Here is a 27470-nt window from a genome sequence, read left to right on the forward strand (position 1 = left end):
TCTGGGCTAAATCAATACATCTGGGCTAAATCAATACATCTGGGCTAAATCAATACATCTGGGCTAAATAAATCACAAGTAAAGAAGATGACTGACAAGCTTCGCAGTAATGATCAATTAGTGGATATAGCAACTATTGAATCTGAATCGGGTGAATTACTATAAGAACCAAAATTAATCAAACAAAGATTTTCCCATTTCTAATATTTTTTTTGTAAACCTCTGATTGTAAATCCATGCAAATTGAGGCATTTTTTAAAAAGATATCACTGCTCTCGATTGAGGAAGCCGGCTTGCTGGGAGCCAACATCTCTCTCTATGAACTCAAAAGGCCATTGATAACATGAATAAAGGCAAATCACCTGGTTGGGACGGTATTCCTCCTGAGGTCTACTGAACATTCTGAAACCAATTAGGTCCACTGTTAGTGTAAATGATTAACACAGCCGTTCACAAATGTTCATTTAGAAGGGATGTAAATACCCCACTAATTTAGCTTTTATTTTTAAAAATAAAAAGAGGTAAGGATGCCACCCAGTACTCTTACTTTCGCTCTCTATCTTTAATATTTAAACTATTTTCAAAAATTTTGTCGTCCCGTCTCGAAACGTACTTATCCAAACTGGTACATCTGGACCAAAGAGGGTTTGTTAAACAACTATTCTTCTCAGATAACCTCCATCGTCAATTACATATCTTACATGCTTCATCAGAAACCCAAGCTCCTTGGGCAGTTTTCTCTTGACGCAGAAAAGGCTTTTGATAGACAAGAATCTTCATATCTTTGGTCAGGTTTGGAACATATGGGACTGTATAAATATTAAACACACAAATGTTTTAAGTGAGAAGTATGCATTGGTCTGAAGCCCAAAAAGAAAGGAAATTCTCATGAGCACCCCAATTCCTACTGCACCCATGCTCTACCAAGATTTTCCAGCACCCCCAATTCCTACTGCACCCATGCTCTACCAAGGTTTTACAGCACCCCCAATTCCTACTGCACCCATGCTCTACCAAGGTTTTCCAGCAGCACAATGCCTATTCCACCCATGCTCTACCAAGGTTTTCCAGCACCACAATGCCTATTCCACCCATGCTCTACCAAGGTTTTCCAGCAGCACAATGCCTATTCCACCCATGCTCTACCAAGGTTTTCCAGCAGCACAATGCCTATTCCACCCATGCTCTACCAAGGTTTTCCAGCAGCACAATGCCTATTCCACCCATGCTCTACCAAGGTTTTCCAGCAGCACAATGCCTATTCCACCCATGCTCTACCAAGGTTTTCCAGCACACAGCTGTGACCTACTACAGTAGCTATATTGGTCTATTGTACTTCAAACTATGTGTTGGCAGGTTGCTTGGGATTCAAACCTTCTCAAACAGCCTCATTCATGCTCCTAGAGGAGGTGATTCCACAATAATGTGATTTGTACGCCGACGATATCTTAGTTTATCTAGACAATGTATTTGAATCCCTCCCAAAAGCTCTGAAGATCACAGACAAGATCATCTCCACACTGAGTGTACAAAACATTAAGAACACCTTCCTAATATTGAGTTGCACTGGTCAGTCTATGTCATGGAACGAGCAGGTGTTCTTAATGTTTTGTAAACGCAGTGTATATCTCAAGTGATAAAATAAATCTAACCAAATCTACCCTACTGCCGCTTAAGACCCCCCGAAGGAGGACTCCATCTCTACTTCTCATCTCTACCTTTCTTTCACATTTTAATATATTATATATTATATTTATATTATATTTCCTTCCTTAGATAAAACCATTGACAGAAACTTCAACAGATTAAATTCGACCTGAGTAGATGGACTAAAACCACAGTTACTTTAACCGTCCAAATATTTATTGTCAAAATGAATATATTGACACGGCTGAATTTCTGTAGTTCAATGCTTCCCTTGTCTCCCCTTTCTGGCTTTTGGGCTAAAATCCATAGTGTTTGGGCTAAAATCCATAGTGTTTGGGCTAAAATCCATAGTGTTTGGGCTAAAATCCATAGTGTTTGGGCTAAAATCCATAGTGTTTGGGCTAAAATCCATAGTGTTTGGGCTAAAATCCATAGTGTTTGGGCTAAAATCCTTAGTGTTTGGGCTAAAATCCATAGTGTTTGGGCTAAAATCCATAGTGTTTGGGCTAAAATCCATAGTGTTTGGGCTAAAATCCATAGTGTTTGGGCTAAAATCCTTAGTGTTTGGGCTAAAATCCTTAGTGTTTGGGCTAAAATCCTTAGTGTTTGGGCTAAAATCCATAGTGTTTGGGCTAAAATCCATAGTGTTTGGGCTAAAATCCATAGTGTTTGGGCTAAAATCCATAGTGTTTGGGCTAAAATCCATAGTGTTTGGGCTAAAATCCATAGTGTTTGGGCTAAAATCCATAGTGTTTGGGCTAAAATCCATAGTGTTTGGGCTAAAATCCATAGTGTTTGGGCTAAAATCCATAGTGTTTGGGCTAAAATCCATAGTGTTTGGGCTAAAATCCATAGTGTTTGGGCTAAAATCCATAGTGTTTGGGCTAAAATCCTTAGTGTTTGGGCTAAAATCCTTGTTTTGTTTTCCTGTTTATACTGAATATATGATTTATTATTAAACTCTGTAATTCTTACAGTTGTCTTCTCCTTCTGAGTGGCAACCTATGGGTACCGGTTTATCAACATATCATTGGAAATGGATAATGTACCTGTAATGGATAATGTGCCTGTAATGGATAATGTACCTGTAATGGATAATGGATAATGTACCTGTAATGGATAATGTACCTATAATGGATAATGTACCTGTAATGGATAATGTACCTGTAATGGATAATGGATAATGTACCTGTAATGGATAATGTACCTGTAATGGATAATGGATAATGTACCTGTAACCCCCGCCGCTGATAGTGTATACAGCGCTGAATACGTTGTTTTAAAGGTATGAAGTGTGGTTTCAAAATGTATATGGCATTGTAAGTGAGCCCGGATCAAATGAACAACCTTGCAAAGAGGGAAAGATGTAGGAGTGCCCGTAACAAACGTGAAATTGTATTTCCAGACAGTAGCATTTTGTCCCATGTTAAATAGATTTAGACATGATTCTTCTGCCCTCTGGCTGAGTATAGAGAAAATGATGGTGTCTCCTATTGACCTGGAATAAGTCGTCTTCACCGATACACCACGAAAACTACACTTTGATCCTATTATTGCGAACACAATTTCTATTTGGCGCAAAATTGAAAAACAATGTAACTGGGAATCAAAATGGTATGCCCATAATCCAATATTTCACAATAATTCCTTGCGATCCGGAGGGCGGCCTTTTGCATTAACCCTAAACCCTAATGGTCCAAATGCGGAATCCTTATCGATAACATGGACAGCAATGGTTTGCGAACATACCAAGATTTGAAAGACACATATACATTACCAGGCAAATATTTTGTTCAATACTTACAACTTAGTTCAGCTATGCTGGGAAACCCAAGTACAGAACCATCCAACTACAATGTTGTTGATCCATCCTTAGTTTTCTATCACAGCCAGTAAACTCTGTAACTGTTTTAAAGTCACAATTGGCCTCATGATGAAATCATGTTCCTCTCTGACAACTGAACGTATGTATCTTTGTAGTGACTGGGTGTATTGACACACCTTCCAAATTGTAATTAATAACTTCAACATATTCAAAGAGATATTCTATGTCTGCTTTTTATTTTTTATTTTTTTACCAATCTAGCAATAGGTGCCCTTTGCGAAGCACTGGAATACCTTCCTGGTCTTTGTGGTTGAATCTGTGTTTTAAATTAACTGCTCAACTGACGAGCAACCCTAGTTGTTAGAAGGATGGGAAGGGGTGGAAAACATGGTTTCCAGGAGTAGGGGGGTTGGGGGTAGAGACATGTTGGCTGGGTGGGGGTGGAGACATGTTGGCTGGGTGGGGGTGGAGACATGTTGGCTGGGTGGGGGTGGAGACATGTTGGCTGGGTGGGGGTGGAGACATGTTGGCTGGGTGGGGGTGGAGACATGTTGGCTGGGTGGGGGTGGAGACATGTTGGCTGGGCCCAGCCAAACTGAGAAATCGAGGGACAAGGGCCTTGGTCAGGGAGGTGACCAAGAAGCCGATTGTCACTCTGATTAGAGCTCCAGAATTCCTCTGTGGAGATGGGAGAACTTTCCAGAAGGACGACCATCTATGCAGCACTCTACCAATCAGACCTTTATGGTAGGGTGGCCAGACTACAGCCACTCCTCAGTTAAAGGCACATGACATCCCACTTGGAGTTTGCCAAAAGCCACCTAAAGACTCTCAGACCATGAGAAACAAGATTCTCTGGTCTGATGAAACTAAGATTGAACTCTTTGGCCTGAATGACAAGCGTCACGTCTGGAGGAAACCTGGCACCATCCCTACGGTGAAGCGTGGTGGTGGCAGCATCATGCTGTGGGGATGTTTTTCAGCGACAGGGACTGGGAGACTAGTCAGGATCGAGGGAAAGATGAACGGAGCAAAGTACAGAGAGGTCCTTGATGAAAACCTGCTCCAGAGCGCTCAGGACTTCAGACTGGGGCAAAGATTTACCTTCCATCAGGACAACGACCCTAAGCACACAGCAGAGACAACGCAGGAGTGGCTTCGGGACAAGTCTGTGAATGTCCTTGAGTGGCCCAGCCAGAGCACGGACTTGAACCCGATCGAACATCTCTGGAGAGACCTGAAAAAAAGCTGTGCAGCGACGCTCAACCTGACAGAGCTTGAGAGGATCTGCAGAGAGGAATGGGAGAAACTCCCCAAATACAGGTGTGCCATGCTTGTAGCGTCATACCCAAGAAGACTTAAGGCCGTAATCGCTGACAAAGGTGCTTCAACAAAGTACTGAGTAAAGGGTCTAAATACTTGTATACATTTTATATTTATATTTGATAAAATAAAAAAATATGGTTTAACTTCATCACAATACCCCATAATGACATCACAATACCCCATAATGACGTTGAAGTCATTATGGGGTATTGTGATGTCATTATGGGGTATTGGGTGTAGATTGCTGAGGGGAAAAAAACTATTTGATCCATTTCAGAATAAGGTTTGCAACAAAACAAAATGTGGAAAAAGTCAAGGGGTCTGAATACTTTCTGAGACACACTGTATATGATATGTACGGTAGATCAGGTAGGAACCATAGCTCCCATGGACACTGCTTTCCTTAGCAGATAAGTGCCAATATTATGTAAATAAGTACTCGTAGAATTAAAAAATATGCAGTATGATTCGTAAGCTTAAAACACAATGCTCAATACGTCACAATCCACCGACTGGCGCCTATAAACGCTTATACAGCGAACTGTAGTTCTTTTCCTTCTAGAGATCATGGATTGAGGTTGAGAACCGTCATACACAGCAGGGACTTCGATTTTCAGCTTTCTCATGTTTGTTCCAACACAATAAGACAAGACTTGGAAATGTGGCAATGAGACAAAAGACAATGGTGAACCGAGCTGGCCACTGGCCTGGTCACGTGGCCTCAGACTTCAACATCTCCATCTGCTAAATGTCCTACTGTATACGGAATGAAAATAGACGTCTGTATCAAAACACAAAGTCTGAGAGCATCTATTGAAAACAAATTTTATTGTCAACAACTATATTTTTCCCTACATAGGAAATCCCCTTATATATATAATTCCATAACATTACCCATGGGGGTGAAAACATGAAAATGTTTAATAGATAATCTCTTTCATATTGCATACATTTTAAATAACCAAGACATAAAAAAATGGTGATGAATTCAGGTGAAGAACAAGTTAAAACACACACAGTGCTAGAGAATACCCCCAATAAAATAATCAGGTATTAGGAAATACACTTTCTTATTTACGTTTGAGCAATACAGTATTTAGACAAAGTCCAATTCAATGTTTGCAGACGTGCTCGGTTTCACGTCAGAGACGTGCCTGTACGTCACCGTTTCTCTCATATCTTGGTTTCAACATTCCACATTTGTTGGTCCATGTATAACATCCATGGACAAACAGTTGATCTCTAATAAACTACAAATGGTATAAAGGTAAATAAAGTAAGTGACATACTTGTAGAATTAAGTAACTGAATATAATAAAACCCAGCTTACGCACCAATGTCCATTCTAGCACACCACTTAGAATGCATGCCCAAATAACATTGCTTCCCTCTAAGTTATATGTTAATAATTTATAAGTAACTTTGGAACTGAGCCCCAGGTACTCAATGAGGCCAAAGACATCAAATCAAATCGATTTATAAAGCCCTTCTTACATCAGCTGATATCTCAAAGTGCTGTACAGAAACCCAGCCTTAAAATCCCAAACAGCAAGCAATGCAGGTGTAGAAGCACGATGATGACTGAAACAACAGACACCATGATATCTGAACCCCTTCATTATTACTGAAACAACAGACACCATGATATCTGAACCCCTTCATCATTACTGAAACAGTCACCATGATATCTGAACCCCTTCATCATTACTGAAACAACAGACACCATGATATCTGAACCCCTCTTATCAATACTGAAACAACAGTCACCATGATATCTGAACCCCTTCATCATTACTGAAACAACAGACACCATGATATCTGAACCCCTCTTATCATTACTGAAACAACAGTCACCATGATATCTGAACCCCTTCATCATTACTGAAACAACAGACACCATGATATCTGAACCCCTCTTATCATTACTGAAACAACAGTCACCATGATATCTGAACCCCTTCATCATTACTGAAACAACAGACACCATGATATCTGAACCCCTTCATCATTACTGAAACAGACACCATGATATCTGAACCCCTTCATCATTACTGAAACAGACACCATGATATCTGAACCCCGTCATCATTACTGGGTCTTAGAAGTGTCTGTCTGTTGCGCCCTTGTAGCACAACCTCAGCTCATGTATCAACAACGTGCTAATCTTCACCGGTAAACCGCAAAGCCAAAAGGCGCTCTCTGATGCAGCATACACGTAAACACCAAGTGCACAGACGAGAACGACGAAGCTGTTTCTTGACAGGTCAGCTGTGTGTTGTTAATTGGCAAAAAGGCCCCCTCGCTAAAAAAAAACACTACCAAGGCAACTCGCCTCTTTATATGTAGCCTGGTCCCAGATGTGTGTGTGCTATCATGTCCACTCCTGGTCGTGCCAAACGTGTTATGTCTTGATGGCACACAGACTGGTAACCAGCAGTTTTCATTTTTTTTGGGGGGGGGACTAAAATAGCTTTTAGTCTTTGTCAAATTTGAGCCATTTCAATCCTTTTAGAAACTATCAGTCGAATAAAACTGGATAATTTTTGTGTAGTTTTAGTCATATTTTAATCAATGCATTTTCCACTAAATAACTCATATTTAGTCTTCTCCCTAACTTTGATCGTGTGCATATTCAGCCTTGTCCAACTAGGCTTACTAGTATAGTGTGTATACCCTGCTATAACGTAGCTGGCAAAATTGCTATTGTGGAAGTAACAATAGCCGTGATTGGATACAGGTTAACCAATTAACAGCTGTGGTTTTCTACCATCATAACCGCCTGACGGGGTTAAAATAACAGTGACTCGATTGAAAAAGGGGGAGAATCAGAGCTTTCCAACGAATACAGAATTATTGCTGTATTCCTGATATTCAGTAAATAGCAGTAGTATTTCCAATCGGGAAAAAAAGTAACTGCGACTTATTTGCGTACCGCGAGAGCGGCAACACTAATGAATCAGCAAATGGCAACGTATAGATTCGGATGTGATCAAAGTAAAAAATATCGAACATGATTGTTTCTTAACAGAATAGAGGTTAGTTACAATTTAGAAGTTCTCTGAGCATCAGTTCAAAAAAGAGACGATTGAAGCGACCGCCTGGGAGCTGTGTGTGTTGGAAAGACTGGTAGGGCTATAAACTCAAGTAGCCCAGGCGCATGACAGATGTTATCAGCCAATAAGAGAATTTAATTAAATATGCTGCAAAGGTATGCATGCTTCTGATTGGACAAAACAGATTAAAAGGGGCGTCACGTCAAATCTCGTTACATTTTCATCAACTCAAACAGAAAAACATTTGTCATAGTTATATTTTCGAGGGCACCTCGTCTCGTTATAGGCATAGTTTTAGTCAGGAAAAATAGAATGTCGACACATTTTTCGTGATAGAACACTGAACGTCCCGCTCATGATGTTGAACTTCTCCAACACTCAACTCACAGGTCTCCTGTACATGTCCAGCCTCACTCTCAGGTGTCCTCCTGTATATAAATCCAGCCTAGGAGAGGAGTAAATATTGCATACAAGATAGGGAGTCTGTCCCAAAGATATCTCCTTCCTCCCAAAGGGTGCATTTCACTGATTTGAAGAACAATGACTGGTATAAGAAATAAGGTGGAAACACCCACTAGCCCACGCCTCCACCAATCCAATGCTTTTAGATTTGTGGGAAGTAGTGAACAAGTGTACACTTCAGGAGAAAGTACAATTTATTGGGACACACCCAGGGACGTCAGAGAGACAAGTCCTGGTGGAAGGAGTAGCACTACACTCTTAGGGGAAAAAAAGGTTCCAAAAGGGTTCTTTTTGGTTCCAGGTTTAAAAATGTTTGGTTCCAAGTAGAACCCTTTTGGGTGCCATGTAGAACACTTGGTTTGAAAGGGTTCTACATGGAACCCCAAAAGAGTTCTACCTGGAACCAAAAAGGGTTCTTCAAAGGGTTCTCCAATAGGGATATCCGAAGAACCCTTTTAGGTTCTAGATATCTTTTTCTAAGCGTGTAGAGGGTTGCGTCCCTAATGGCATCCCTATTCCTCATACACACTACTAACCAAAACGAATGCACTAAAGGCCTATATAAAATAGAGTGCCACTTCGGACACTACCATTTGCAACTGAAAACTAAAATGAGTGTTTGTTATTGGACTTGGAGTCCCTCCATGTTTCAGTACGTTTTCTTCCGTTTGGGGCCTAATGATTTATCAAGTAGGAGTGCTGATCTAGGATCAGGTCCTCAATGTCTATAATTATCTGTTTCATTACACCAAAATTGATGGTAGATCAGCACTGCTAATGGTAGAGCCTGATCCCAACGGCCCCCCTGGTCACACCATGCCTTCAACAGTCTCTAGTTTAGGGGGGATGGGTATGATATCAGCCACTGGTAGTCTGTCCTGTTCCTGGCAAGCCACCTGGTACTCCTGTAAGACCTTCACCACGGCACCGTGGCCAAACTGCAGGGCATCGTCCAGGGGTATGCTGCTCCACCTGGAGGGAGGTGGAAGAGATGAGTCAGAACAATGTCAGATGTTACTCCACGCACTAACCTTCTGAGTAAAGATAACAGCCACAGAGGACAGAATGAGATAGAGAAATAAGGCATGAGGCTGGGGATATACAGTGAGTCTAGATATCACAGCAGCTAAGGGGTGTTGTTACTGTAGGTTGGAGGCTAAGTCAACAGAGACTGATATAGGTGGATGAATGAATGGAGGGGTGGAAGAAAAGAAGGGTGGATGAATGAACGGAGGGGTGGATGAATGAACAGAGGAGTGGATGAATGAACAGAGGGGTAGATGAATGAACAGAGGGGTGGAAGAATAGAGGGGTGGATGAATGACTGGAGGAGTGGATGAATGAACAGAGGGGTGGAAGAATAGAGGGGTGGATGAATGAATGGAGGAGTGGATGAATGAACAGAGGGGTGGATGAATGAACAGTGGGGTAGATGAATGAACAGAGGAGTGGATGAATGAACAGAGGGGCGGATGAATGAACAGAGGGGTGGATGAATGAACAGAGGGGTGGATGAATGAACAGAGGGGTGGATGAATGAACGGAGGGGTGGATGAATGAATAGAGGGGTGGATGAATGAACAGAGGGGTGGATGAATGAACAGAGGGGTGGATGAATGAACAGAGGGGTGGATGAATGAACAGAGGGGTGGATGAATGAATAGAGGGGTGGATGAATGAACAGAGGGGTGGATGAATGAACAGAGGGGTGGATGAATGAACAGAGGGGTGGATGAATGAACAGAGGGGTGGATGAATGAACAGAGGGGTGGATGAATGAACAGAGGGGTGGATGAATGAACAGAGGGGTGGATGAATGACTGGAGGAGTGGATGAATGAACAGAGGGGTGGAAGAATAGAGGGGTGGATGAATGAATGGAGGGGTGGATGAATGAATGGAGGAGTGGATGAATGAACAGAGGGGTGGATGAATGAACAGAGGGGTGGATGAATGAACAGAGGGGTGGATGAATGAACAGAGGGGTGGATGAATGAACAGAGGAGTGGATGAATGAACAGAGGAGTGGATGAATGAACAGAGGGGTGGATGAATGAACAGAGGGGTGGATGAATGAACAGAGGGGTGGAGGAATGAATGCTACAGTACCTATCTTTCACAAAGGGGTTCACTTTGCAGGTGTCTGTTAGGAACCGTACCACTTCTACATGACCTGAGGACAAAACACTATGTATCTTAGGCGTAACACACACGCAATGCCTTATGATACACTTCTAGTGCATTATAACACCTGCTAGAAGCTGACATAACAACTAGCTGTAACATCACTATGATGCATTATAAGACATAACACCAACTAGGAGCCACCAATGGATTGTAGCTCACCCTCTGCTGCAGCCACGTGTAGAGCTGTCCTAGAGTCATAGTCTTTCAGCTCCATGTCCATCGAGGACAGAGCAAACCTGAGAGGACAGGAAAGGAGACGAGTGATATTCTACATAACATTCCTCATTACCAGGACGTTTACTGTGAAGGACTGCTCGCGAGGAGAGAGTGCCATCTACAGCAGGTGACGAGTAGTAAAACAAACGATACAATGACTTTGCATTAATTTAATAACCAGGTTGGTCTCTACATATAGCCTCCTAGATGATGGTTATTTTACCTTCTGAGGGCTGACACATCTCCACTGTAGGCTGCAAACATCAAGTTCACCACAGACTTGTTCTACAGATATAGCAGGGATAAACACAACTTAGACTGGATGGGACACTGGCACACAGCTACATAACCATTCATAGGACACAGCTACATAACCATGCATAGGACACAGCTACATAACCATTCATAGGACACAGCTACATAACCATGCATAGGACACAGATACATAACCATGCATAGGACACAGCTACATAACCATGCATAGGACACAGCTACATAACCATGCATAGGACACAGCTACATAACCATGCATAGGACACATCATAACAAAAGTAAACTTAAACCTCACTTTATGTTTTAGCAAATATGATAAATTGTTGTTATGTTTACCTAATAACTCTCTTAAGTCACAAAATCCCTTACCCTATCATCCCCGTCCTGCCTTCGAGGGTCCTGTTTCTTGACAAAGTGTCTCAGGTTGTCATAGTTGTGGAAGTTAAACGAAGACACCAGCTCCTGAAAAACCAAAGCATGTCAAAAAGACAGTTCAGTCTCCGGTACAACATCGAGAGGCAGAAACATTATGTATGTGGTAACACTATTGAAGGGTACCTACATACAGACTTTATAACACATTCATAACCTGTACATAGGGAAATATTATTTATAACACCTGGAAATAAAGCTAGTAACGTTACCTGGCAGAAATGTATTCCTCGGACACTGTTTCCAACCTTGTCTAAAGGAGGTGACCAACACATCACCCCCATGACGTTAGGGACAACCAACAGAACCGCTCCAGACACCCCAGACTTTGCAGGCAAGCCCACCTGAGAAAAAAACATACAGGCACCATACATAGTTATGATAAAACATGTCAGTTTAAGCCTCCAACAAAAAAATGTTTTTAAAATTGTTTTAAGTGGCCTTAATTTGACCAATACATGTTTACAAGACTATACGTTACCAAGACTATACGTTACCAGGACTATACGTTACCAAGACTATACGTTACCAAGACTATACGTTACCAGGACTATACGTTACCAAGACTATACGTTACCAGGACTATACGTTACCAAGACTATACGTTACCAAGACTATACGTTACCAGGACTATATGTTACCAAGACTATACGTTACCAAGACTATACGTTACCAAGACTATACGTTACCAAGACTATACGTTACCAGGACTATACGTTACCAAGACTATACGTTAACAAGACCATACGTTACCAGGACTATACGTTACCAAGACTATACGTTACCAAGACTATACGTTACCAGGACTATACGTTACCAAGACTATACGTTACCAAGACTATACGTTACCAGGAATATACGTTACCAAGAATATACGTTACCAGGACTATACGTTACCAAGACTATACGTTACCAAGACTATACGTTACCAGGACTATACGTTACCAAGACGATACGTTACCAAGACTATACGTTACCAAGACTATACGTTACCAAGACTATACGTTACCAGGACTATACGTTACCAAGACTATACGTTACCAAGACTATACGTTACCAAGACTATACGTTACCAGGACTATACGTTACCAGGACTATACGTTACCAAAACTATACGTTACCAAAACTATAGTAGTAGTATACCTTTCCCTACTGTATCATAGGACTACTGTATAACTACTGTATGACTAATATATAACTACTATATAACTACTGTATAACTACTATATGACTACTGTGTAACTACTATATGACTACTGTATAACTACTGTATAACTACTATATAACTACTGTATAACTACTATATAACTACTATATGACTACTGTATAACTACTATATGACTACTGTATGACTACTGTATAACTACTATATAACTACTATATAACTACTGTATAACTACTATATAACTAGTGTATAACTAGTATATGACTACTATATAACTACGATATAACTACTATATAACTACTGTATAACTACTATATAACTACTGTATAACTACGATATAACTACTATATAACTACTGTATAACTACTATATAACTACTGTATAACTACTATATGACTACTATATAACTACTTTATAACTACTATATGACTACTGTATAACTACTATATGACTACTGTATAACTACTATATGACTACTGTATGACTACTGTATAACTACTATATAACTACTATATAACTACTGTATAACTACTATATAACTAGTGTATAACTACTATATGACTACTATATAACTACGATATAACTACTATATAACTACTGTATAACTACTATATAACTACTGTATAACTACTATATGACTACTATATAACTACTTTATAACTACTATATAACTACTGTATAACTACTATATGACTACTATATAACTACTTTATACGTTACCAAGACTATACGTTACCAGGATTATACGTTACCAAGACTATACGTTACCAAGACTATACGTTACCAGGACTATACGTTACCAAGACTATACGTTACCAAGACTATACGTTACCAAGACTATACGTTACCAAAACTATACGTTACCAAAACTATACGTTACCAGGACTATACGTTACCAAGACTATACGTTACCAAGACTATACGTTACCAAGACTATACGTTACCAGGACTATACGTTACCAAAACTATACGTTACCAAAACTATAGTAGTAGTATACCTTTCCCTACTGTATCATAGGACTACTGTATAACTACTGTATGACTAATATATAACTACTATATAACTACTGTATAACTACTATATGACTACTGTGTAACTACTATATGACTACTGTATAACTACTGTATAACTACTATATAACTAATGTATAACTACTATATAACTACTATATGACTACTGTATAACTACTATATGACTACTGTATAACTACTATATGACTACTGTATGACTACTATATGACTACTATATAACTACGATATAACTACTATATAACTACTGTATAACTACTATATAACTACTGTATAACTACTATATGACTACTATATAACTACTTTATAACTACTATATAACTACTGTATAACTACTATATGACTACTATATAACTACTTTATACGTTACCAGGACTATACGTTACCAAGACTATACGTTACCAGGACTATACGTTACCAGGACTATACGTTACCAAAACTATAGTAGTAGTATACCTTTCCCTACTGTATCATAGGACTACTGTATAACTACTGTATGACTAATATATAACTACTATATAACTACTGTATAACTACTATATGACTACTGTGTAACTACTATATGACTACTGTATAACTACTGTATAACTACTATATAACTACTGTATAACTACTATATAACTACTATATGACTACTGTATAACTACTATATGACTACTGTATAACTACTATATGACTACTGTATGACTACTGTATAACTACTATATAACTACTATATAACTACTGTATAACTACTATATAACTAGTGTATAACTACTATATGACTACTATATAACTACGATATAACTACTATATAACTACTGTATAACTACTATATAACTACTGTATAACTACTATATGACTACTATATAACTACTTTATAACTACTATATGACTACTATATGACTAATATATAACTACTATATAACTACTGTATAACTACTATATTACTACTATATGACTACTGTATAACTACTATATAACTACTGTGTAACTACTATATAACTACTGTATAACTACTATATGACTACTGTGTAACTACTATATGACTACTGTTTAACTACTGTATAACTACTATATAACTACTGTATAACTACTATATAACTACTGTATAACTACTATATGACTACTGTATAACTACTATATAACTACTATATGACTACTATATGACTACTATATGACTACTATATGACTACTGTATAACTAATATATAACTACTGTATAACTACTATATAACTACTGTATAACTACTATATAACTACTGTATAACTACTATATGACTACTGTATAACTACTATATAACTACTATATGACTACTATATGACTACTATATGACTACTGTGTAACTACTATATAACTAATATATAACTACTATACGACTACAGTTTGACTTACATGGAAGGCCATCTGTCCAGAGAAGTCGTACATGCCGCAGGAGTGCATGAGACTCAGGGTATTCCGTACGGCCTCGGCACTCAGCACCCGCTCGCCTGTGATTGGGCAGATGCCCCCATGGGCCAGCGTGGCAGCCATGACACTCCCAGACTCACAGGTCACCTCTATGGAACACAGCTGAAAGGAAATAATGTATTTACTCAAACATAGAGAGAGTGTCTACAGTGTCTGTGACTCCGGTGTCTGTGACTCGGTGTCTGTGTCTACAGTGTCTGTGACTCGGTGTCCGTGACTCAGTGCCCGTGACTCAGTGTCTGTGACTCCTCATACATACTGTATAGAGGTGATGCTCTATGACATTTTCCAGTAATATATCATCATGATGCATTAGTAGAAATATTCAACATATACACAGCATCACAGTATCACAGCATCACAGTATCACAGTATCACATTATCACAGTATCACAGCATCACAGTATCACAGCATCACAGTATCACAGCATCACAGCATCACAGCATCACAGTATCACAGCATCACAGTATCACAGCATCACATTATCACAGCATCACAGTATCACATTATCACAGCATCACAGCATCACAGTATCACATTACCACAGTATCACATTATCACAGCATCACAGTATCACATTATCACAGTATCACAGCATCACAGTATCACATTATCACAGCATCACATTATCACATTATCACAGCATCACAGTATCACATTATCACAGCATCACAGTATCACAGCATCACAGTGTGGTAAAGTGCTATCTTGAGGATGTATCATTTACCTGGAAGTAGAAGTCCAGTGCATCAATCATTTCTGCCCCACGAGGAAAACACTGCAGATGGAAACCAGTTTATAATATAATTTCTGCCCCACGAGGAAAACACTGCAGATGGAAACCAATTTATAATAGCAATAAGGCCCGATGGGCCAATAAGGCCCGATGGGGTGTGGTATATGGCGGCAAAAAGCTGTTCTTAGGCGTGCCTAAGTATATGTGCCAAAGCCAGGTTAATAAACCACTGACCAAGCTCCAAGCTAATTAGATTCAGATGTGTGTAATTAGGCTGATGTATTCACCAAACAGGATGATACTGGCCTTCAAACACCCACCCTCTCACTACAGTAACTACATGTGGAAAAAGTCAAGGGGTCTGAATACTTTCCAAATTTGTATTTTCATTCAAAGCTATTAAAACAAGTTCCACACTCTCTACCTTTACTGACCTTCTTCTCTTTGAGGTAATATCCAATTGCAAAATTTCTGTCGCCTGTTTCTTTTTCAGACTGGAACCTGAGAGACACAAGAGACCAAAAGAGTCCATGACAACATTACATCAATAATGCAACAAAGAGAAACTGTTTTAGACATGTTTTTCTTCTGGCAAATTTAAGACATTAGCAAAAAAAAACTAACGTGGCATTGCTGAACCCCACGTACTCTTGACCAGCCATCTTCTTGATGAAATCCATCACCTGAGGACAAAAGATGACTGATATTTAGTTATTCTCCCATGGCAAAGACAAGAGAAATGCTGGCGTGGGGTGGGGTGGCGTGGTATTGTGTCAAGATTGTATTGTGTGTTCTACTAAACGCTATTGTATATGTGTCAAGGTCAGGTGAGATGTACGGAATGACATGAATGATATGTACAGTATAGTACTTACATAGTCAAACTTCTCTGCCTTGTTTGAGCCAGGCTAGTGACACAGAGAAGGGGGGAGAACAGACATAAACAACATTCATGTACCGTAAAAGCAATGTAAAAGACACTCACATTAAAAGGCCTTTAGCTAAGTCAACCACAGGGTAGCAGTCTTCTTAAGAACTTTAGAATTACAGGAGGCTGAACAATTTACTATAGTATTAGGCTCTGTATCTGTCCTCGTGCTCCTAGACCTTAGTGCTGCTTTTGATACCATCGATCACCACGTTCTTTTTGAGAGATTGGAAACCCAAATTGGTCTACACGGACACGTTCTGGCCTGGTTTAGATCTTATCTGTCGGAAAGATATCAATTTGTCTCTGTGAATGGTTTGTCCTCTGACAAATCAACTGTAAATTTCGGTGTTCCTCAAGGTTCCGTTTTAGGACCACAATTGTTTTCACTATATATTCTACCTCTTGGGGATGTCATTCGAAAACATAATGTTAACTCTCACTGCTATGCGGATGACACACAGCTGTACATTTCAATGAAACATGGTGAAGCCCCAAAATTGCCCTCGCTAGAAGCATGTGTTTCAGACATAAGGAAGTGGATGGCTGCAAACGTTCTACTTTTAAACTCGGACAAAACAGAGATGCTTGTTCTAGGTCCCAAGAAACAAAGAGATCTTCTGTTGAATCTGACAATTAATCTTGATGGTCGTACAGTCGTCTCAAATAAAACTGTGAAGGACCTCGGCGTTACTCTGGAACCTGATCTCTCTTTTGACGAACATATCAAGACTGTTTCAAGGACAGCTTTTTTCCATCTACGCAAAAATCTGAAACTTTCTGTCAGAAAAATTAATCCATGCTTTTGTTACTTCTAGCTTAGACTACTGCAATGCTCTACTTTCCGGCTACCCGGATAAAGCACTAAATAAACTTCAGTTAATGCTAAATACGGCTGCTAGAATCCTGACTAGAACCAAAAAATGTTATCATATTACTCCAGTGCTAGCCTCCCTACACTGGCTTCCTGTTAAGGCAAGGGCTGATGTCAAGGTTTTACTGCTAACCTACAAAGCATTACATGGGCTTGCTCCTACTTATCTTTCTGATTTGGTCCTGTCCTACATACCTACACGTACGCTCCGGACACAAGAAGCAGGCCTCCTAATTGTCCCTAGAATTTCTAAGCAAACAGCTGGAGGCAGGGCTTTCTCCTATAGAGCTCCATTTTAATGGAATGGTCTGCCTACCCATGTGAGAGACGCAGACTCGGTCTCAACCTTTAAGTCTTTACTGAAGACTCATCTCTTCAGTAGGTAATATGATTGATTGAGTCTAGTCTGGCCCAGGAGTGAGAAGGTGAATAAAAAGGCTCTGGAGCAACGAACCGCCCTTGCTGTCTCTGCCTGGCCGGTTCCCCTCTCTCCACTGAGATTCTCTGCCTCTAACCCTATTACAGGGACTGAGTCACTGGCTTACTGGTGCTCTTTCATGCCGTCCCTAGGAGGGGTGCTGACGTGATCTGCCTGTCTGGGTTGGCGCCCCCCTTGGGTTGTGCCGTGGCGGAGATCTTTGTGGGCTATACTCGGCCTTGTCTCAGGATGGTAAGTTGGTGGTTGAAGATATCCCTCTAGTGGTCTGGGGGCTGTGCTTTGGCAAAGTGGGTGGGGTTATATCCTGCCTGTTTGGCCCTGTCCGGGTGTGTCCTCGGATGGGGCCACAGTGTCTCCTGACCCCTCCTATCTCAGCCTCCATTATTTATGCTGCAGTAGTTTATGTGTCGGGGGGCTAGGGTCAGTCTGTTATATCTGGAGTACTTCTCCTGTCTTATCCGGTGTCCTGTGTGAATTTAAGTATGCTCTCTCTAATTCTATCTATCTTTCTTTCTTTCTCTCTCTCGGAGGACCTGAGCCCTAGGACCATGCCCTAGGACTACATGGCATGATGACTACTTGCTGTCCCCAGTCCACCTGGCCGTGCTGCTGCTCCAGTTTCAACTGTTCTGCCTGCGGCTATGGAACCCTGACCTGTTCACCGGACGTGCTACCTGTCGCAGACCTGTTGTTTTCAACTCTCTAGAGACAGCAGGAGCGGTAGAGATACTCTCAATGATCGGATATGAAAAGCCAACTGACATTTACTCCTGAGGTGCTGACCTGTTGCACCCTCGACAACTACTGTGATTATTATTTATTATTATTATTTATGAACATTTGAATATCTTGGCCATGTTCTGTTAAAATCTCCACCCAGCACAACCAGAAGAGGACTGGCCACCCCACATAGCCTGGTTCCTCTCTAGGTTTCATCCTAGGTTTTGGCCTTTCTAGGGAGTTTTTCCTAGCCACTGTGCTTCTACACCTGCATTGCTTGCTGTTTGGGGTTTTAGGCTGGGTTTCTGTACAGCACTTTGATATATCAGCTGATGTAAGGGCTATATAAATAAATTTGATTTGATATTATTAATGATGTCCCAATAACCAGGACTTTAGGACACAGGAGGCTGTAAACTTTACTATAGTATTATTAATGATGTCCCGATAACCTACTAATATTGTACAAGGTGACAAAAGAAAGCAGTCAGTGTGTAGGGTATATAGCAGCTTGTAAAGTGGTAACGATTTTCAGGAAGTCTCAGCAGTTTACAGACACTTTCAACAGTACACCTGTTCCAAATCAACAGCACCTGGTCTGAAACAAGTACAAGTACATTATGAGTACAAGTACAAGTACATTATATATCACTGATCAAGCACTGATAGGGTGGATTTGCTTGTGAAATAACATTGTTTTACTGTATACAAATTCAATATGATTGCAGTGATGGCCCAAGTGACCCCAAATCTCATATGTCAATGCATTTCCTGTATTTGGGGCATAAATAAGATAGTTTACTTCACAAAGATGTATTACTCAGTAACATTTCCATTTCAGTATTTCGATTCAATTGAAGATGAACTCTGAACAGGTAAGCAGAAATCCAGACTTAAACCCTGCTGTTATTCCTTCAGGTTATCTCCGTCGTCAGGTTATCTCCGTCGTCAGGTAATCTCCGTCTTCAGGTTATCCCCGTCGTCAGGGTATCTCCGTCGACAGGTTATCTCCGTCGTCAGGTTATCTCCGTCTTCAGGTTATCTCCGCCGTCAGGTTATCTCCGTCGTCAGGTTATCTCCGTCGTCAGGTTATCTCCGTCTTCAGGTTATCTCCGTCTTCAGGGTATCGCCGTCTTCAGGTTATCTCCGTCTTCAGGGTATCGCCGTCTTCAGGTTATCTCTGTCATCAGGTTATCTCCGTCTTCAGGTAATCTCTGTCTTCAGGTTATCTCCGTCGTCAGGTTATCTCCGGTGTCAGGTTATCTCCGCCGTCAGGTTATCTCCGCCGTCAGGTTATCTCTGTTGTCAGGTTATCTCCGCCGTCAGGTTATCGCCGCCGTCAGGTTATCTCCGCCGTCAGGATATCTCCGTCGTCAGGTTATCTCCGTCGTCAGGCTATCTCCGTCTTCGGGTTATCTCCGTCGTCAGGTTATCTCTATCTTCAGGTTATCTCTGTCTTCAGGTAATCTCTGTCTTCAGGTTATCTCCGTCTTCAGGTTATCTCCGTCTTCAGGTTATCTAACTTCCACGTGGAGTCCCGTCCGTCTTTATATATAATACATCCTATCAGTTAACCTTGTCTGCTGTCTATCTGCCTTTCTCTCTGTCTGCCGGAGATAGCAACACACACATACACACACGCACGCACGCACGCACGCACGCACGCACGCACACACACACACACACACACACACACACACACACACACACACACACACACACACACACACACACACACACACACACACACACACACACACACACACACACACACACACACACACACACACACACACACACACACACATACACACACACACACACACACACACACACACACACACACACTTCTCCAAAGACCCACATTAATTGTCTAAACTGATGCTCCCACCCATCTCAGGCTCCCTCCCCCAGCATGGTGTGTGGATGAGAGGAGAGTCCCCCAGCATGGTGTGAGGATGAGAGGAGAGTACCACAGCATGGTGTGAGGATGAGAGGAGAGTACCCCAGCATGGTGTGAGGATGAGAGGAGAGTACCCCAGCATGGTGTGAGGATGAGAGGAGAGTACACCAGCATGGTGTGAGGATGAGAGGAGAGTACCCCAGCATGGTGTGAGGATGAGAGGAGAGTACCCCAGCATGGTGTGAGGATGAGAGGAGAGTACCCCAGCACGACTGACGACACGACAGACGACACTACTGACTACCCTGCTGACTACACTACTGACTACACTACAGACTACACTACTGACTACCCTGCTGACGACACTACTGATGACACTACTGACTACCCTGCTGACGACACTACTGACTACCCTGCTGACTACACTACTGACGACACTACTGATGACACTACTGACTACCCTGCTGATTACACTACTGACTACACTACTGACTACCCTGCTGACTACACTACTGACGACACTACTGACTACACTATTAACTACACTACTGACGACACTACAGACTACACTATTGACTACACTACTGACTACACTACTGACGACACTACTGATGACACTGCTGACTACACTACTGACTACACTACTGATGACACTACTGACGACACTACTGACGACACTATTGACTACACTACTGACGACACTACTGACGACACTATTGACTACACTACTGACGACACTACTGACGACACTATTGACTACACTACTGACGACACTATTGACTACACTACTGACAACACTACTGACGACACTACAGACTACACTACTGACAACACTACTGACGACACTACAGACTACACTACTGACGACACTACAGACTACACTACAGACTACACTACTGACTACCCTGCTGACGACACTACTGACTACACTACTGACTACCCTGCTGACGACACTACTGACGACACTACAGACTACACTACTGACGACACTACAGACTACATTACAGACTACACTACTGACTACCCTGCTGACGACACTACTGACTACACTACTGACTACCCTGCTGACGACACTACTGACAACACTACTGACGACACTACAGACTACACTACTGACGACACTACAGACTACACTACTGACGACACTACTGACGACACTATTGACTACACTACAGACTACACTACTGACAACACTACAGACTACACTATTGACTACACTACTGACAACACTATTGACGACACTACTGACTACACTATTGACTACACTACTGACGACACTATTGACTACACTACTGACAACACTACTGACGACACTACAGACAACACTACTGACGACACTACAGACTACACTATTGTACTATGTGACTACTATCTACAGCCATGCCAGATATACCCGGGTTCAAATACTATTTGACTGAGCTTGAACGTTACACAATGGGACCAATAGAAAAGACGACGAGCAGACTAGCATGTGTCAGGGGACAAAGCCAAATTAGGTCAGTGTTGGGTCCAAGGCTGGCAGGCAACCTGGATCTTAGTTCTGTGTTTGTATTTGTTTTACATGTCAAACATTGAACTGGTTTCAACCACGTGGATTCAGAAACCACTGAACCGTCAGTGGGGTTTCAGCCACGTGGATTCAGAAACCACTGAACCGTCAGTGGGGTTACAGCCACGTGGATTCAGAAACCACTGAACCGTCAGTGGGGTTACAGCCACGTGGATTCAGAAACCACTGAACCGTAAGTGGGGTTTCAGCCACGTGGATTCAGAAACCACTGAACCGTCAGTGGGGTTACAGCCACGTGGATTCAGAAACCACTGAACCGTCAGTGGGGTTACAGCCACGTGGATTCAGAAACCACTGAACCGTTAGTGGGGTTTCAGCAACGTGGATTCAGAAACCACTGAACCGTCAGTGGGGTTACAGCCACGTGGATTCAGAAACCACTGAACCGTCAGTGGGGTTTCAGCCACGTGGATTCAGAAACCACTGAACCGTCAGTGGGGTTTCAGCCACGTGGATTCAGAAACCACTGAACCGTCAGTGGGGTTTCAGCCACGTGGATTCAGAAACCACTGAACCGTCAGTGGGGTTACAGCCACGTGGATTCAGAAACCACTGACAGTGACGTATATCGTTGACATATCATTGAGGGTGGGATGTTTTAGGGGAAGATTCAGTCAGGCAGGATATACTCATAGCATGTATACGTGTGGTCTGTAGGCCGTCTGCCTAGTTACCTTGATAAGAGAGCTGATGACAATGGCTCCAGCATTCACCATGGGGTTGTGGGGTTTGTCTAGGCACACAAGTATCAGGGTTAAAACAGAATTAACACAGTATATTCATAGAAGTGGAATTTTGAGCGACAAGTCTTAAGACAAACGATATCACGTCCACTTGGTAGAAAGTAGAAGAACTATCTTGTCACTTTGAACTCACGTGGCCTTAACTTCTACTGAAATCAAATTGTATTCTTCCACCAAACTAACTAACACCCCTACAATATAGCAAGGGTTCCCCTTTATACCCACCTTCCTCATCCAGGTAGAGCTTGTTGAACTTGAGTCCGCTGGGCTCCATCCCCACATAGCGGTGTACCTTCTCTGTCCCAGCCTCGTGAATGGCCACAGCATACTCCAGAGGCTTCACACACGACTGGAGGCAGAAGGGCTGCTTGCTTTCTCCTACTGAGTGTCTGGAGGCAGGAGACAGGGAGGAGACAGGGAGGAGACAGGCAGGAGACAGGGAGGAGACAGGGAGGAGACAGGGAGGAGACAGGCAGGAGACAAGGAGGAGACAGGGAGGAGACAGGGAGGAGACAGGCAGGAGACAGGGAGGAGACAGGCAGGAGACAGGGAGGAGACAAGCAGGAGACAGGGAGGAGACAGGGAGGAGACAGGGAGGAGACAGGGGGGAGACAGGGGGGAGACAGGGAGGAGACAGGCAGGAGATAGGGAGGAGACAGGCAGGAGACAGGGAGGAGACAGGCAGGAGACAGGGAGGAGCCAGGGAGGAGACAGGGAGGAGACAGGGAGGAGACAGGCAGGAGACAAGGAGGAGACAGGGATGAGACAGGGAGGAGACAGGCAGGAGACAGGGAGGAGACAGGCAGGAGACAGGGAGGAGACAGGGAGGAGACATGCAGGAGACAGGGAGGAGATAGGGAGGAGACAGGCATGAGACAGGGAGGAGACAGGGAGGAGACAGGCAGGAGACAGGGAGGAGACAGGGAGGAGACAGGGAGGAGACAGGGAGGAGACAGGCAGGAGACAGGGAGGAGACAGGGAGGAGACAGGGAAGAGACAGGGAGGAGACAGGGAGGAGACAGGGAGGAGACAGGGGGGAGACAGGGAGGAGACAGGCAGGAGATAGGGAGGAGACAGGGAGGAGACAGGCAGGAGACAGGGAGGAGACAGGGAGGAGACAGGCAGAAGACAGGGAGGAGACAGGGAGGAGACAGGCAGGAGATGGGAGGAGAAAGGGAGGAGACAGGCAGGAGACAGGGAGGAGACAGGGAGGAGACAGGCAGGAGACAGGGAGGAGACAGGGAGGAGACAGGGAGGAGACAGGGAGGAGACAGGCAGGAGACAGGCAGGAGACAGGGAGGAGACAGGGAGGAGACAGGCAGGAGACAGGGAGGAGACAGGGAGGAGACAGGGAGGACACAGGGAGGAGACAGGGAGGAGACAGGGAGGAGACAGGGAGGAGACAGGGGAAGAAAGGGAAAGGAGAAGATGGGGGGGAGACAGGAAAAAAGAGAGGACAGGAGGAGAGAGGAAAACAGAGGAAGAGAAACCAGGGAAGAAAGAAGAAAGGGAGAGAAGGCCTAGTTGTCAGCATAAGTAACTATTTCACATTCAGTTATGTTTTTAAATCACTTTTAACCTGCCAGACATCCTCTGTCCATCTACAGTACACAGAGACACACCCCTAGAGATCAGGACTATTGTACATACCTCTGTCCATCTACAGTACACAGAGACACACCCCAGAGATCAGGACTATTGTACATACCTCTGTCCATCTACAGTACACAGAGACACACCCCAGAGATCAGGACTGAACTTGGCCAGGTGGGGAATGTAGACTGCTACCTGTAACCAGGAAGTACAGACAGACCATTAGAACAGGTGCATGTTTCCAGCTCCAACACAGTGCAGTAATATCTAGGAATGCAGTTAGCCCCGACCCCCCCATTTTTTTTTTTGAAAGAAATATCAGAACTAACTATGTCAGAGTCTGGAATAAAAACAGTGCCTTCGGAAAAGTATCAGACCGCTTGAATTTTTCCACATTTTGTTACGTTACATCCTTATTCTACATCCTTATTCGATTAAATATTTTATTTTCCTCAGCAATCTAAACACGATACCCCATAATGGCAAATGTATTACAAATAAATAACAGAAATACCTTATTTACATAAGTATTCAGATCCTTTGCTATGAGACTCAAAATTTCCATTGATCATCGTTGAGTTGTTTCTACAACTTGATTGTAGAACCCAATGGTCACTCAATGAACTCTAGAGTTCCTATGTGGAGATGAGAGAACCTTCCAGAAGGACAACCATCTATGCAGCACTCCACCAATCAGGCATTTATGGTACGGTGGCCAGACAGAAGCGACTCTTCAGTAAAAGGCACATGATAGCCCGCTTGGAGTTTGCCAAAAGGCACCTAAAGACTCTCAGATCATGAGAAACAAGATTATTTGGTCTGATGAAACTAAGATTGACCTGTTTGGCCTGAATGCCAAGTGTCACGACTGGAGGAAACCTGGCACCACCTCTATGGTGAAGCATGGTGGTGGCAGCATCTTGCTGTTGGGATGTTTCTCAGCGGAAGGGACTGGGAGACTAGTCAGGACCGAGTCAAAGATTAACGGAGCAAAGTACGGATAGATCCTTGATGAAAACCTGCTCCAGAGTGCTCGGGATCTCAGACCGGGGTGAAGGTTCACCTTCCATCAGGACAATGACCCTAAGCACACAGCCTAGACAACACAGGAGTGGCTTTGGGACAGGTCTGTGAATGTCCTTGAGTGGCCCCGCCAGAGCCCGGACTTGAATCCGATCGAACATCTCTGTAGAGACCTGAAAAAAACTGTGCAGCAACGCTCCCCATCCAACCTGACAGAGCTTGAGAGGATCTGCAGAGAGGAATGGGAGAAACTCCTCAAATTCAGGTGTGCCAAGCTTGTAGTGTCATACACAAGAAGACTTGAGGCTGTAATCACTGCCAAAGGTGCTTCAACAAAGTACTGAATTCTTATGTACTGAATACTTGTGTAAATGTGATTTCAGTTTATTTTTATAAATGTTAAAAAAAATCTTAAACCTGTTTTTGCTTTGTTATTATGGGGCATTGTGTGGAGATTGATGACGGGGAAAAAATGATTTAATCAATTTTAGAATAAGGCTGTATCGTAAATTTTTTGGGGGAAAATGTCAAGGGTTCTGAATACTTTCCGAATGCACTGTATATACATATACAGTATATATATATATACATATATATATATATATATATATGTGTGTGTGTATAGACAGTATGGACAGTATATGAATGGAAATGGTGTGTACAGCAGTGGTTATACAGTACCAGTCAAAAGTTTGGACACACCTACTCATTCAAGGGTTTTTACTATTTTCTACATTGTAGAATAATAGTGAAGACATCAAAACTATGAAATAACACATATTGAATCATGTCGTAACCAAAAAAAGTGTTAAACAAATCTAAATATATTTTAGACTTGAGATTCTTCAAAGTAGACACCCTTTGCCTTGATGACAGCTTTGCACCCTCTGTGCATTCTCTCAAACAGCTTCATGGGGTAGTCACATGGAATGCATTTCACTCTTGGCTCCACTCTGCTGGAGATAGAAGCTGTTTTTCAGTCTCTCTGTCTCCGCCTTCTAGATGATAGTGGGGTGAACTGGCCGTGGCTTGGGTGGCTGAGATCTTTGATGATCTTCTTGGCCTTCCTATGATGGGTGTTGTAGATGTCCGGAAGGGTAGGCAGTACGCCCCCAGTAATGCGTTGGACTGACTGCACCACCCTCTGGAGAGCCCTGCGGTTGAGTGCGGTGCAGTTGCTATATTGGGCGGTGATGCAGCCCAACAGAATGCTCTCGACGGTGCATCTATAGAAGTTCATGGTGTCTTAGGGGCCAAGACAAATTTATTCAGCCTCGTGAGTTTGAAGAGGTGCTCTTGCGCTGTCTTCACCACGCTGTCGGTGTGGAGGGACCATTTCTGTTCCTAAGTGATGTGCAGGTCGAGGAACTTGAAGCTTTTAACCCTGTCCATTTAGTTCAGTTACCTTCGCCTTCTTGGGTGCAAGAACAATGAAGGACATCTTGAAGCAAGTGGGGACAACAGACTGGGATAGTGAGAGATTGAATGTCCGTAAACACTCCAACCAGTCCAACAGCCTTGCAAGGGTTAACACGTCGGCCAAGAAGATCGGGAGCACACGGCCCTCGTGAGCGACGGGAGCCCACGTCGGCGGCTCTGTGTTGTTTTCCTCGAAGCGGATGAAAAAGGTGTTCAGCTTGTTTGGCAGTGAGGAGTCAGTGTCCACGATGTGGCATTCCCTTTATGATTCGTGATTGTCTGGAGTCCCTGCCACATGCTTCTTGTGTCTGAGCCGTTGAATTGCAACTCCACTTTGTCCCTGTACTGTTGTTCTGTCTCTTTGATTGCCTTACGGAGGTCGTAGCTGGTCTGTTTGTACACAGCCATGTTTCCAGTCACCTTGCCGTGGTTAAATGATGTGGTTCACGCTTTCAGTT

General features: G+C 42.6%; 1 protein-coding gene across 2 annotated transcripts in view; it reads right to left on the bottom strand.

The window, feature by feature from the left end:
• Window positions 1-5606: 5606 nt before the first annotated feature.
• The window catches only part of LOC109899758 (glutaminase kidney isoform, mitochondrial-like), a 40685-nt gene continuing 18821 nt past the window's right edge, over window positions 5607-27470 (bottom strand). For both annotated transcript variants that reach the window (XM_031818674.1, XM_031818311.1), the window contains exons 5-18: window positions 24686-24765; window positions 23203-23366; window positions 22909-22967; window positions 16676-16708; window positions 16425-16483; window positions 16235-16301; window positions 15792-15842; window positions 14989-15165; window positions 11633-11764; window positions 11358-11450; window positions 10939-11000; window positions 10659-10735; window positions 10422-10485; window positions 5607-9285 (exon numbers count right to left, since the gene is read on the bottom strand). In XM_031818674.1, the coding sequence (XP_031674534.1) occupies window positions 9123-9285; window positions 10422-10485; window positions 10659-10735; window positions 10939-11000; window positions 11358-11450; window positions 11633-11764; window positions 14989-15165; window positions 15792-15842; window positions 16235-16301; window positions 16425-16483; window positions 16676-16708; window positions 22909-22967; window positions 23203-23366; window positions 24686-24765 (1281 nt within the window). In that variant the 3' untranslated portion in view covers window positions 5607-9122. The remainder of the gene's footprint in view (window positions 9286-10421; window positions 10486-10658; window positions 10736-10938; window positions 11001-11357; window positions 11451-11632; window positions 11765-14988; window positions 15166-15791; window positions 15843-16234; window positions 16302-16424; window positions 16484-16675; window positions 16709-22908; window positions 22968-23202; window positions 23367-24685; window positions 24766-27470) is intronic.

Source organism: Oncorhynchus kisutch, linkage group LG1, assembly GCF_002021735.2.
Source record: "Oncorhynchus kisutch isolate 150728-3 linkage group LG1, Okis_V2, whole genome shotgun sequence".
NCBI lineage: Eukaryota > Metazoa > Chordata > Actinopteri > Salmoniformes > Salmonidae > Oncorhynchus > Oncorhynchus kisutch.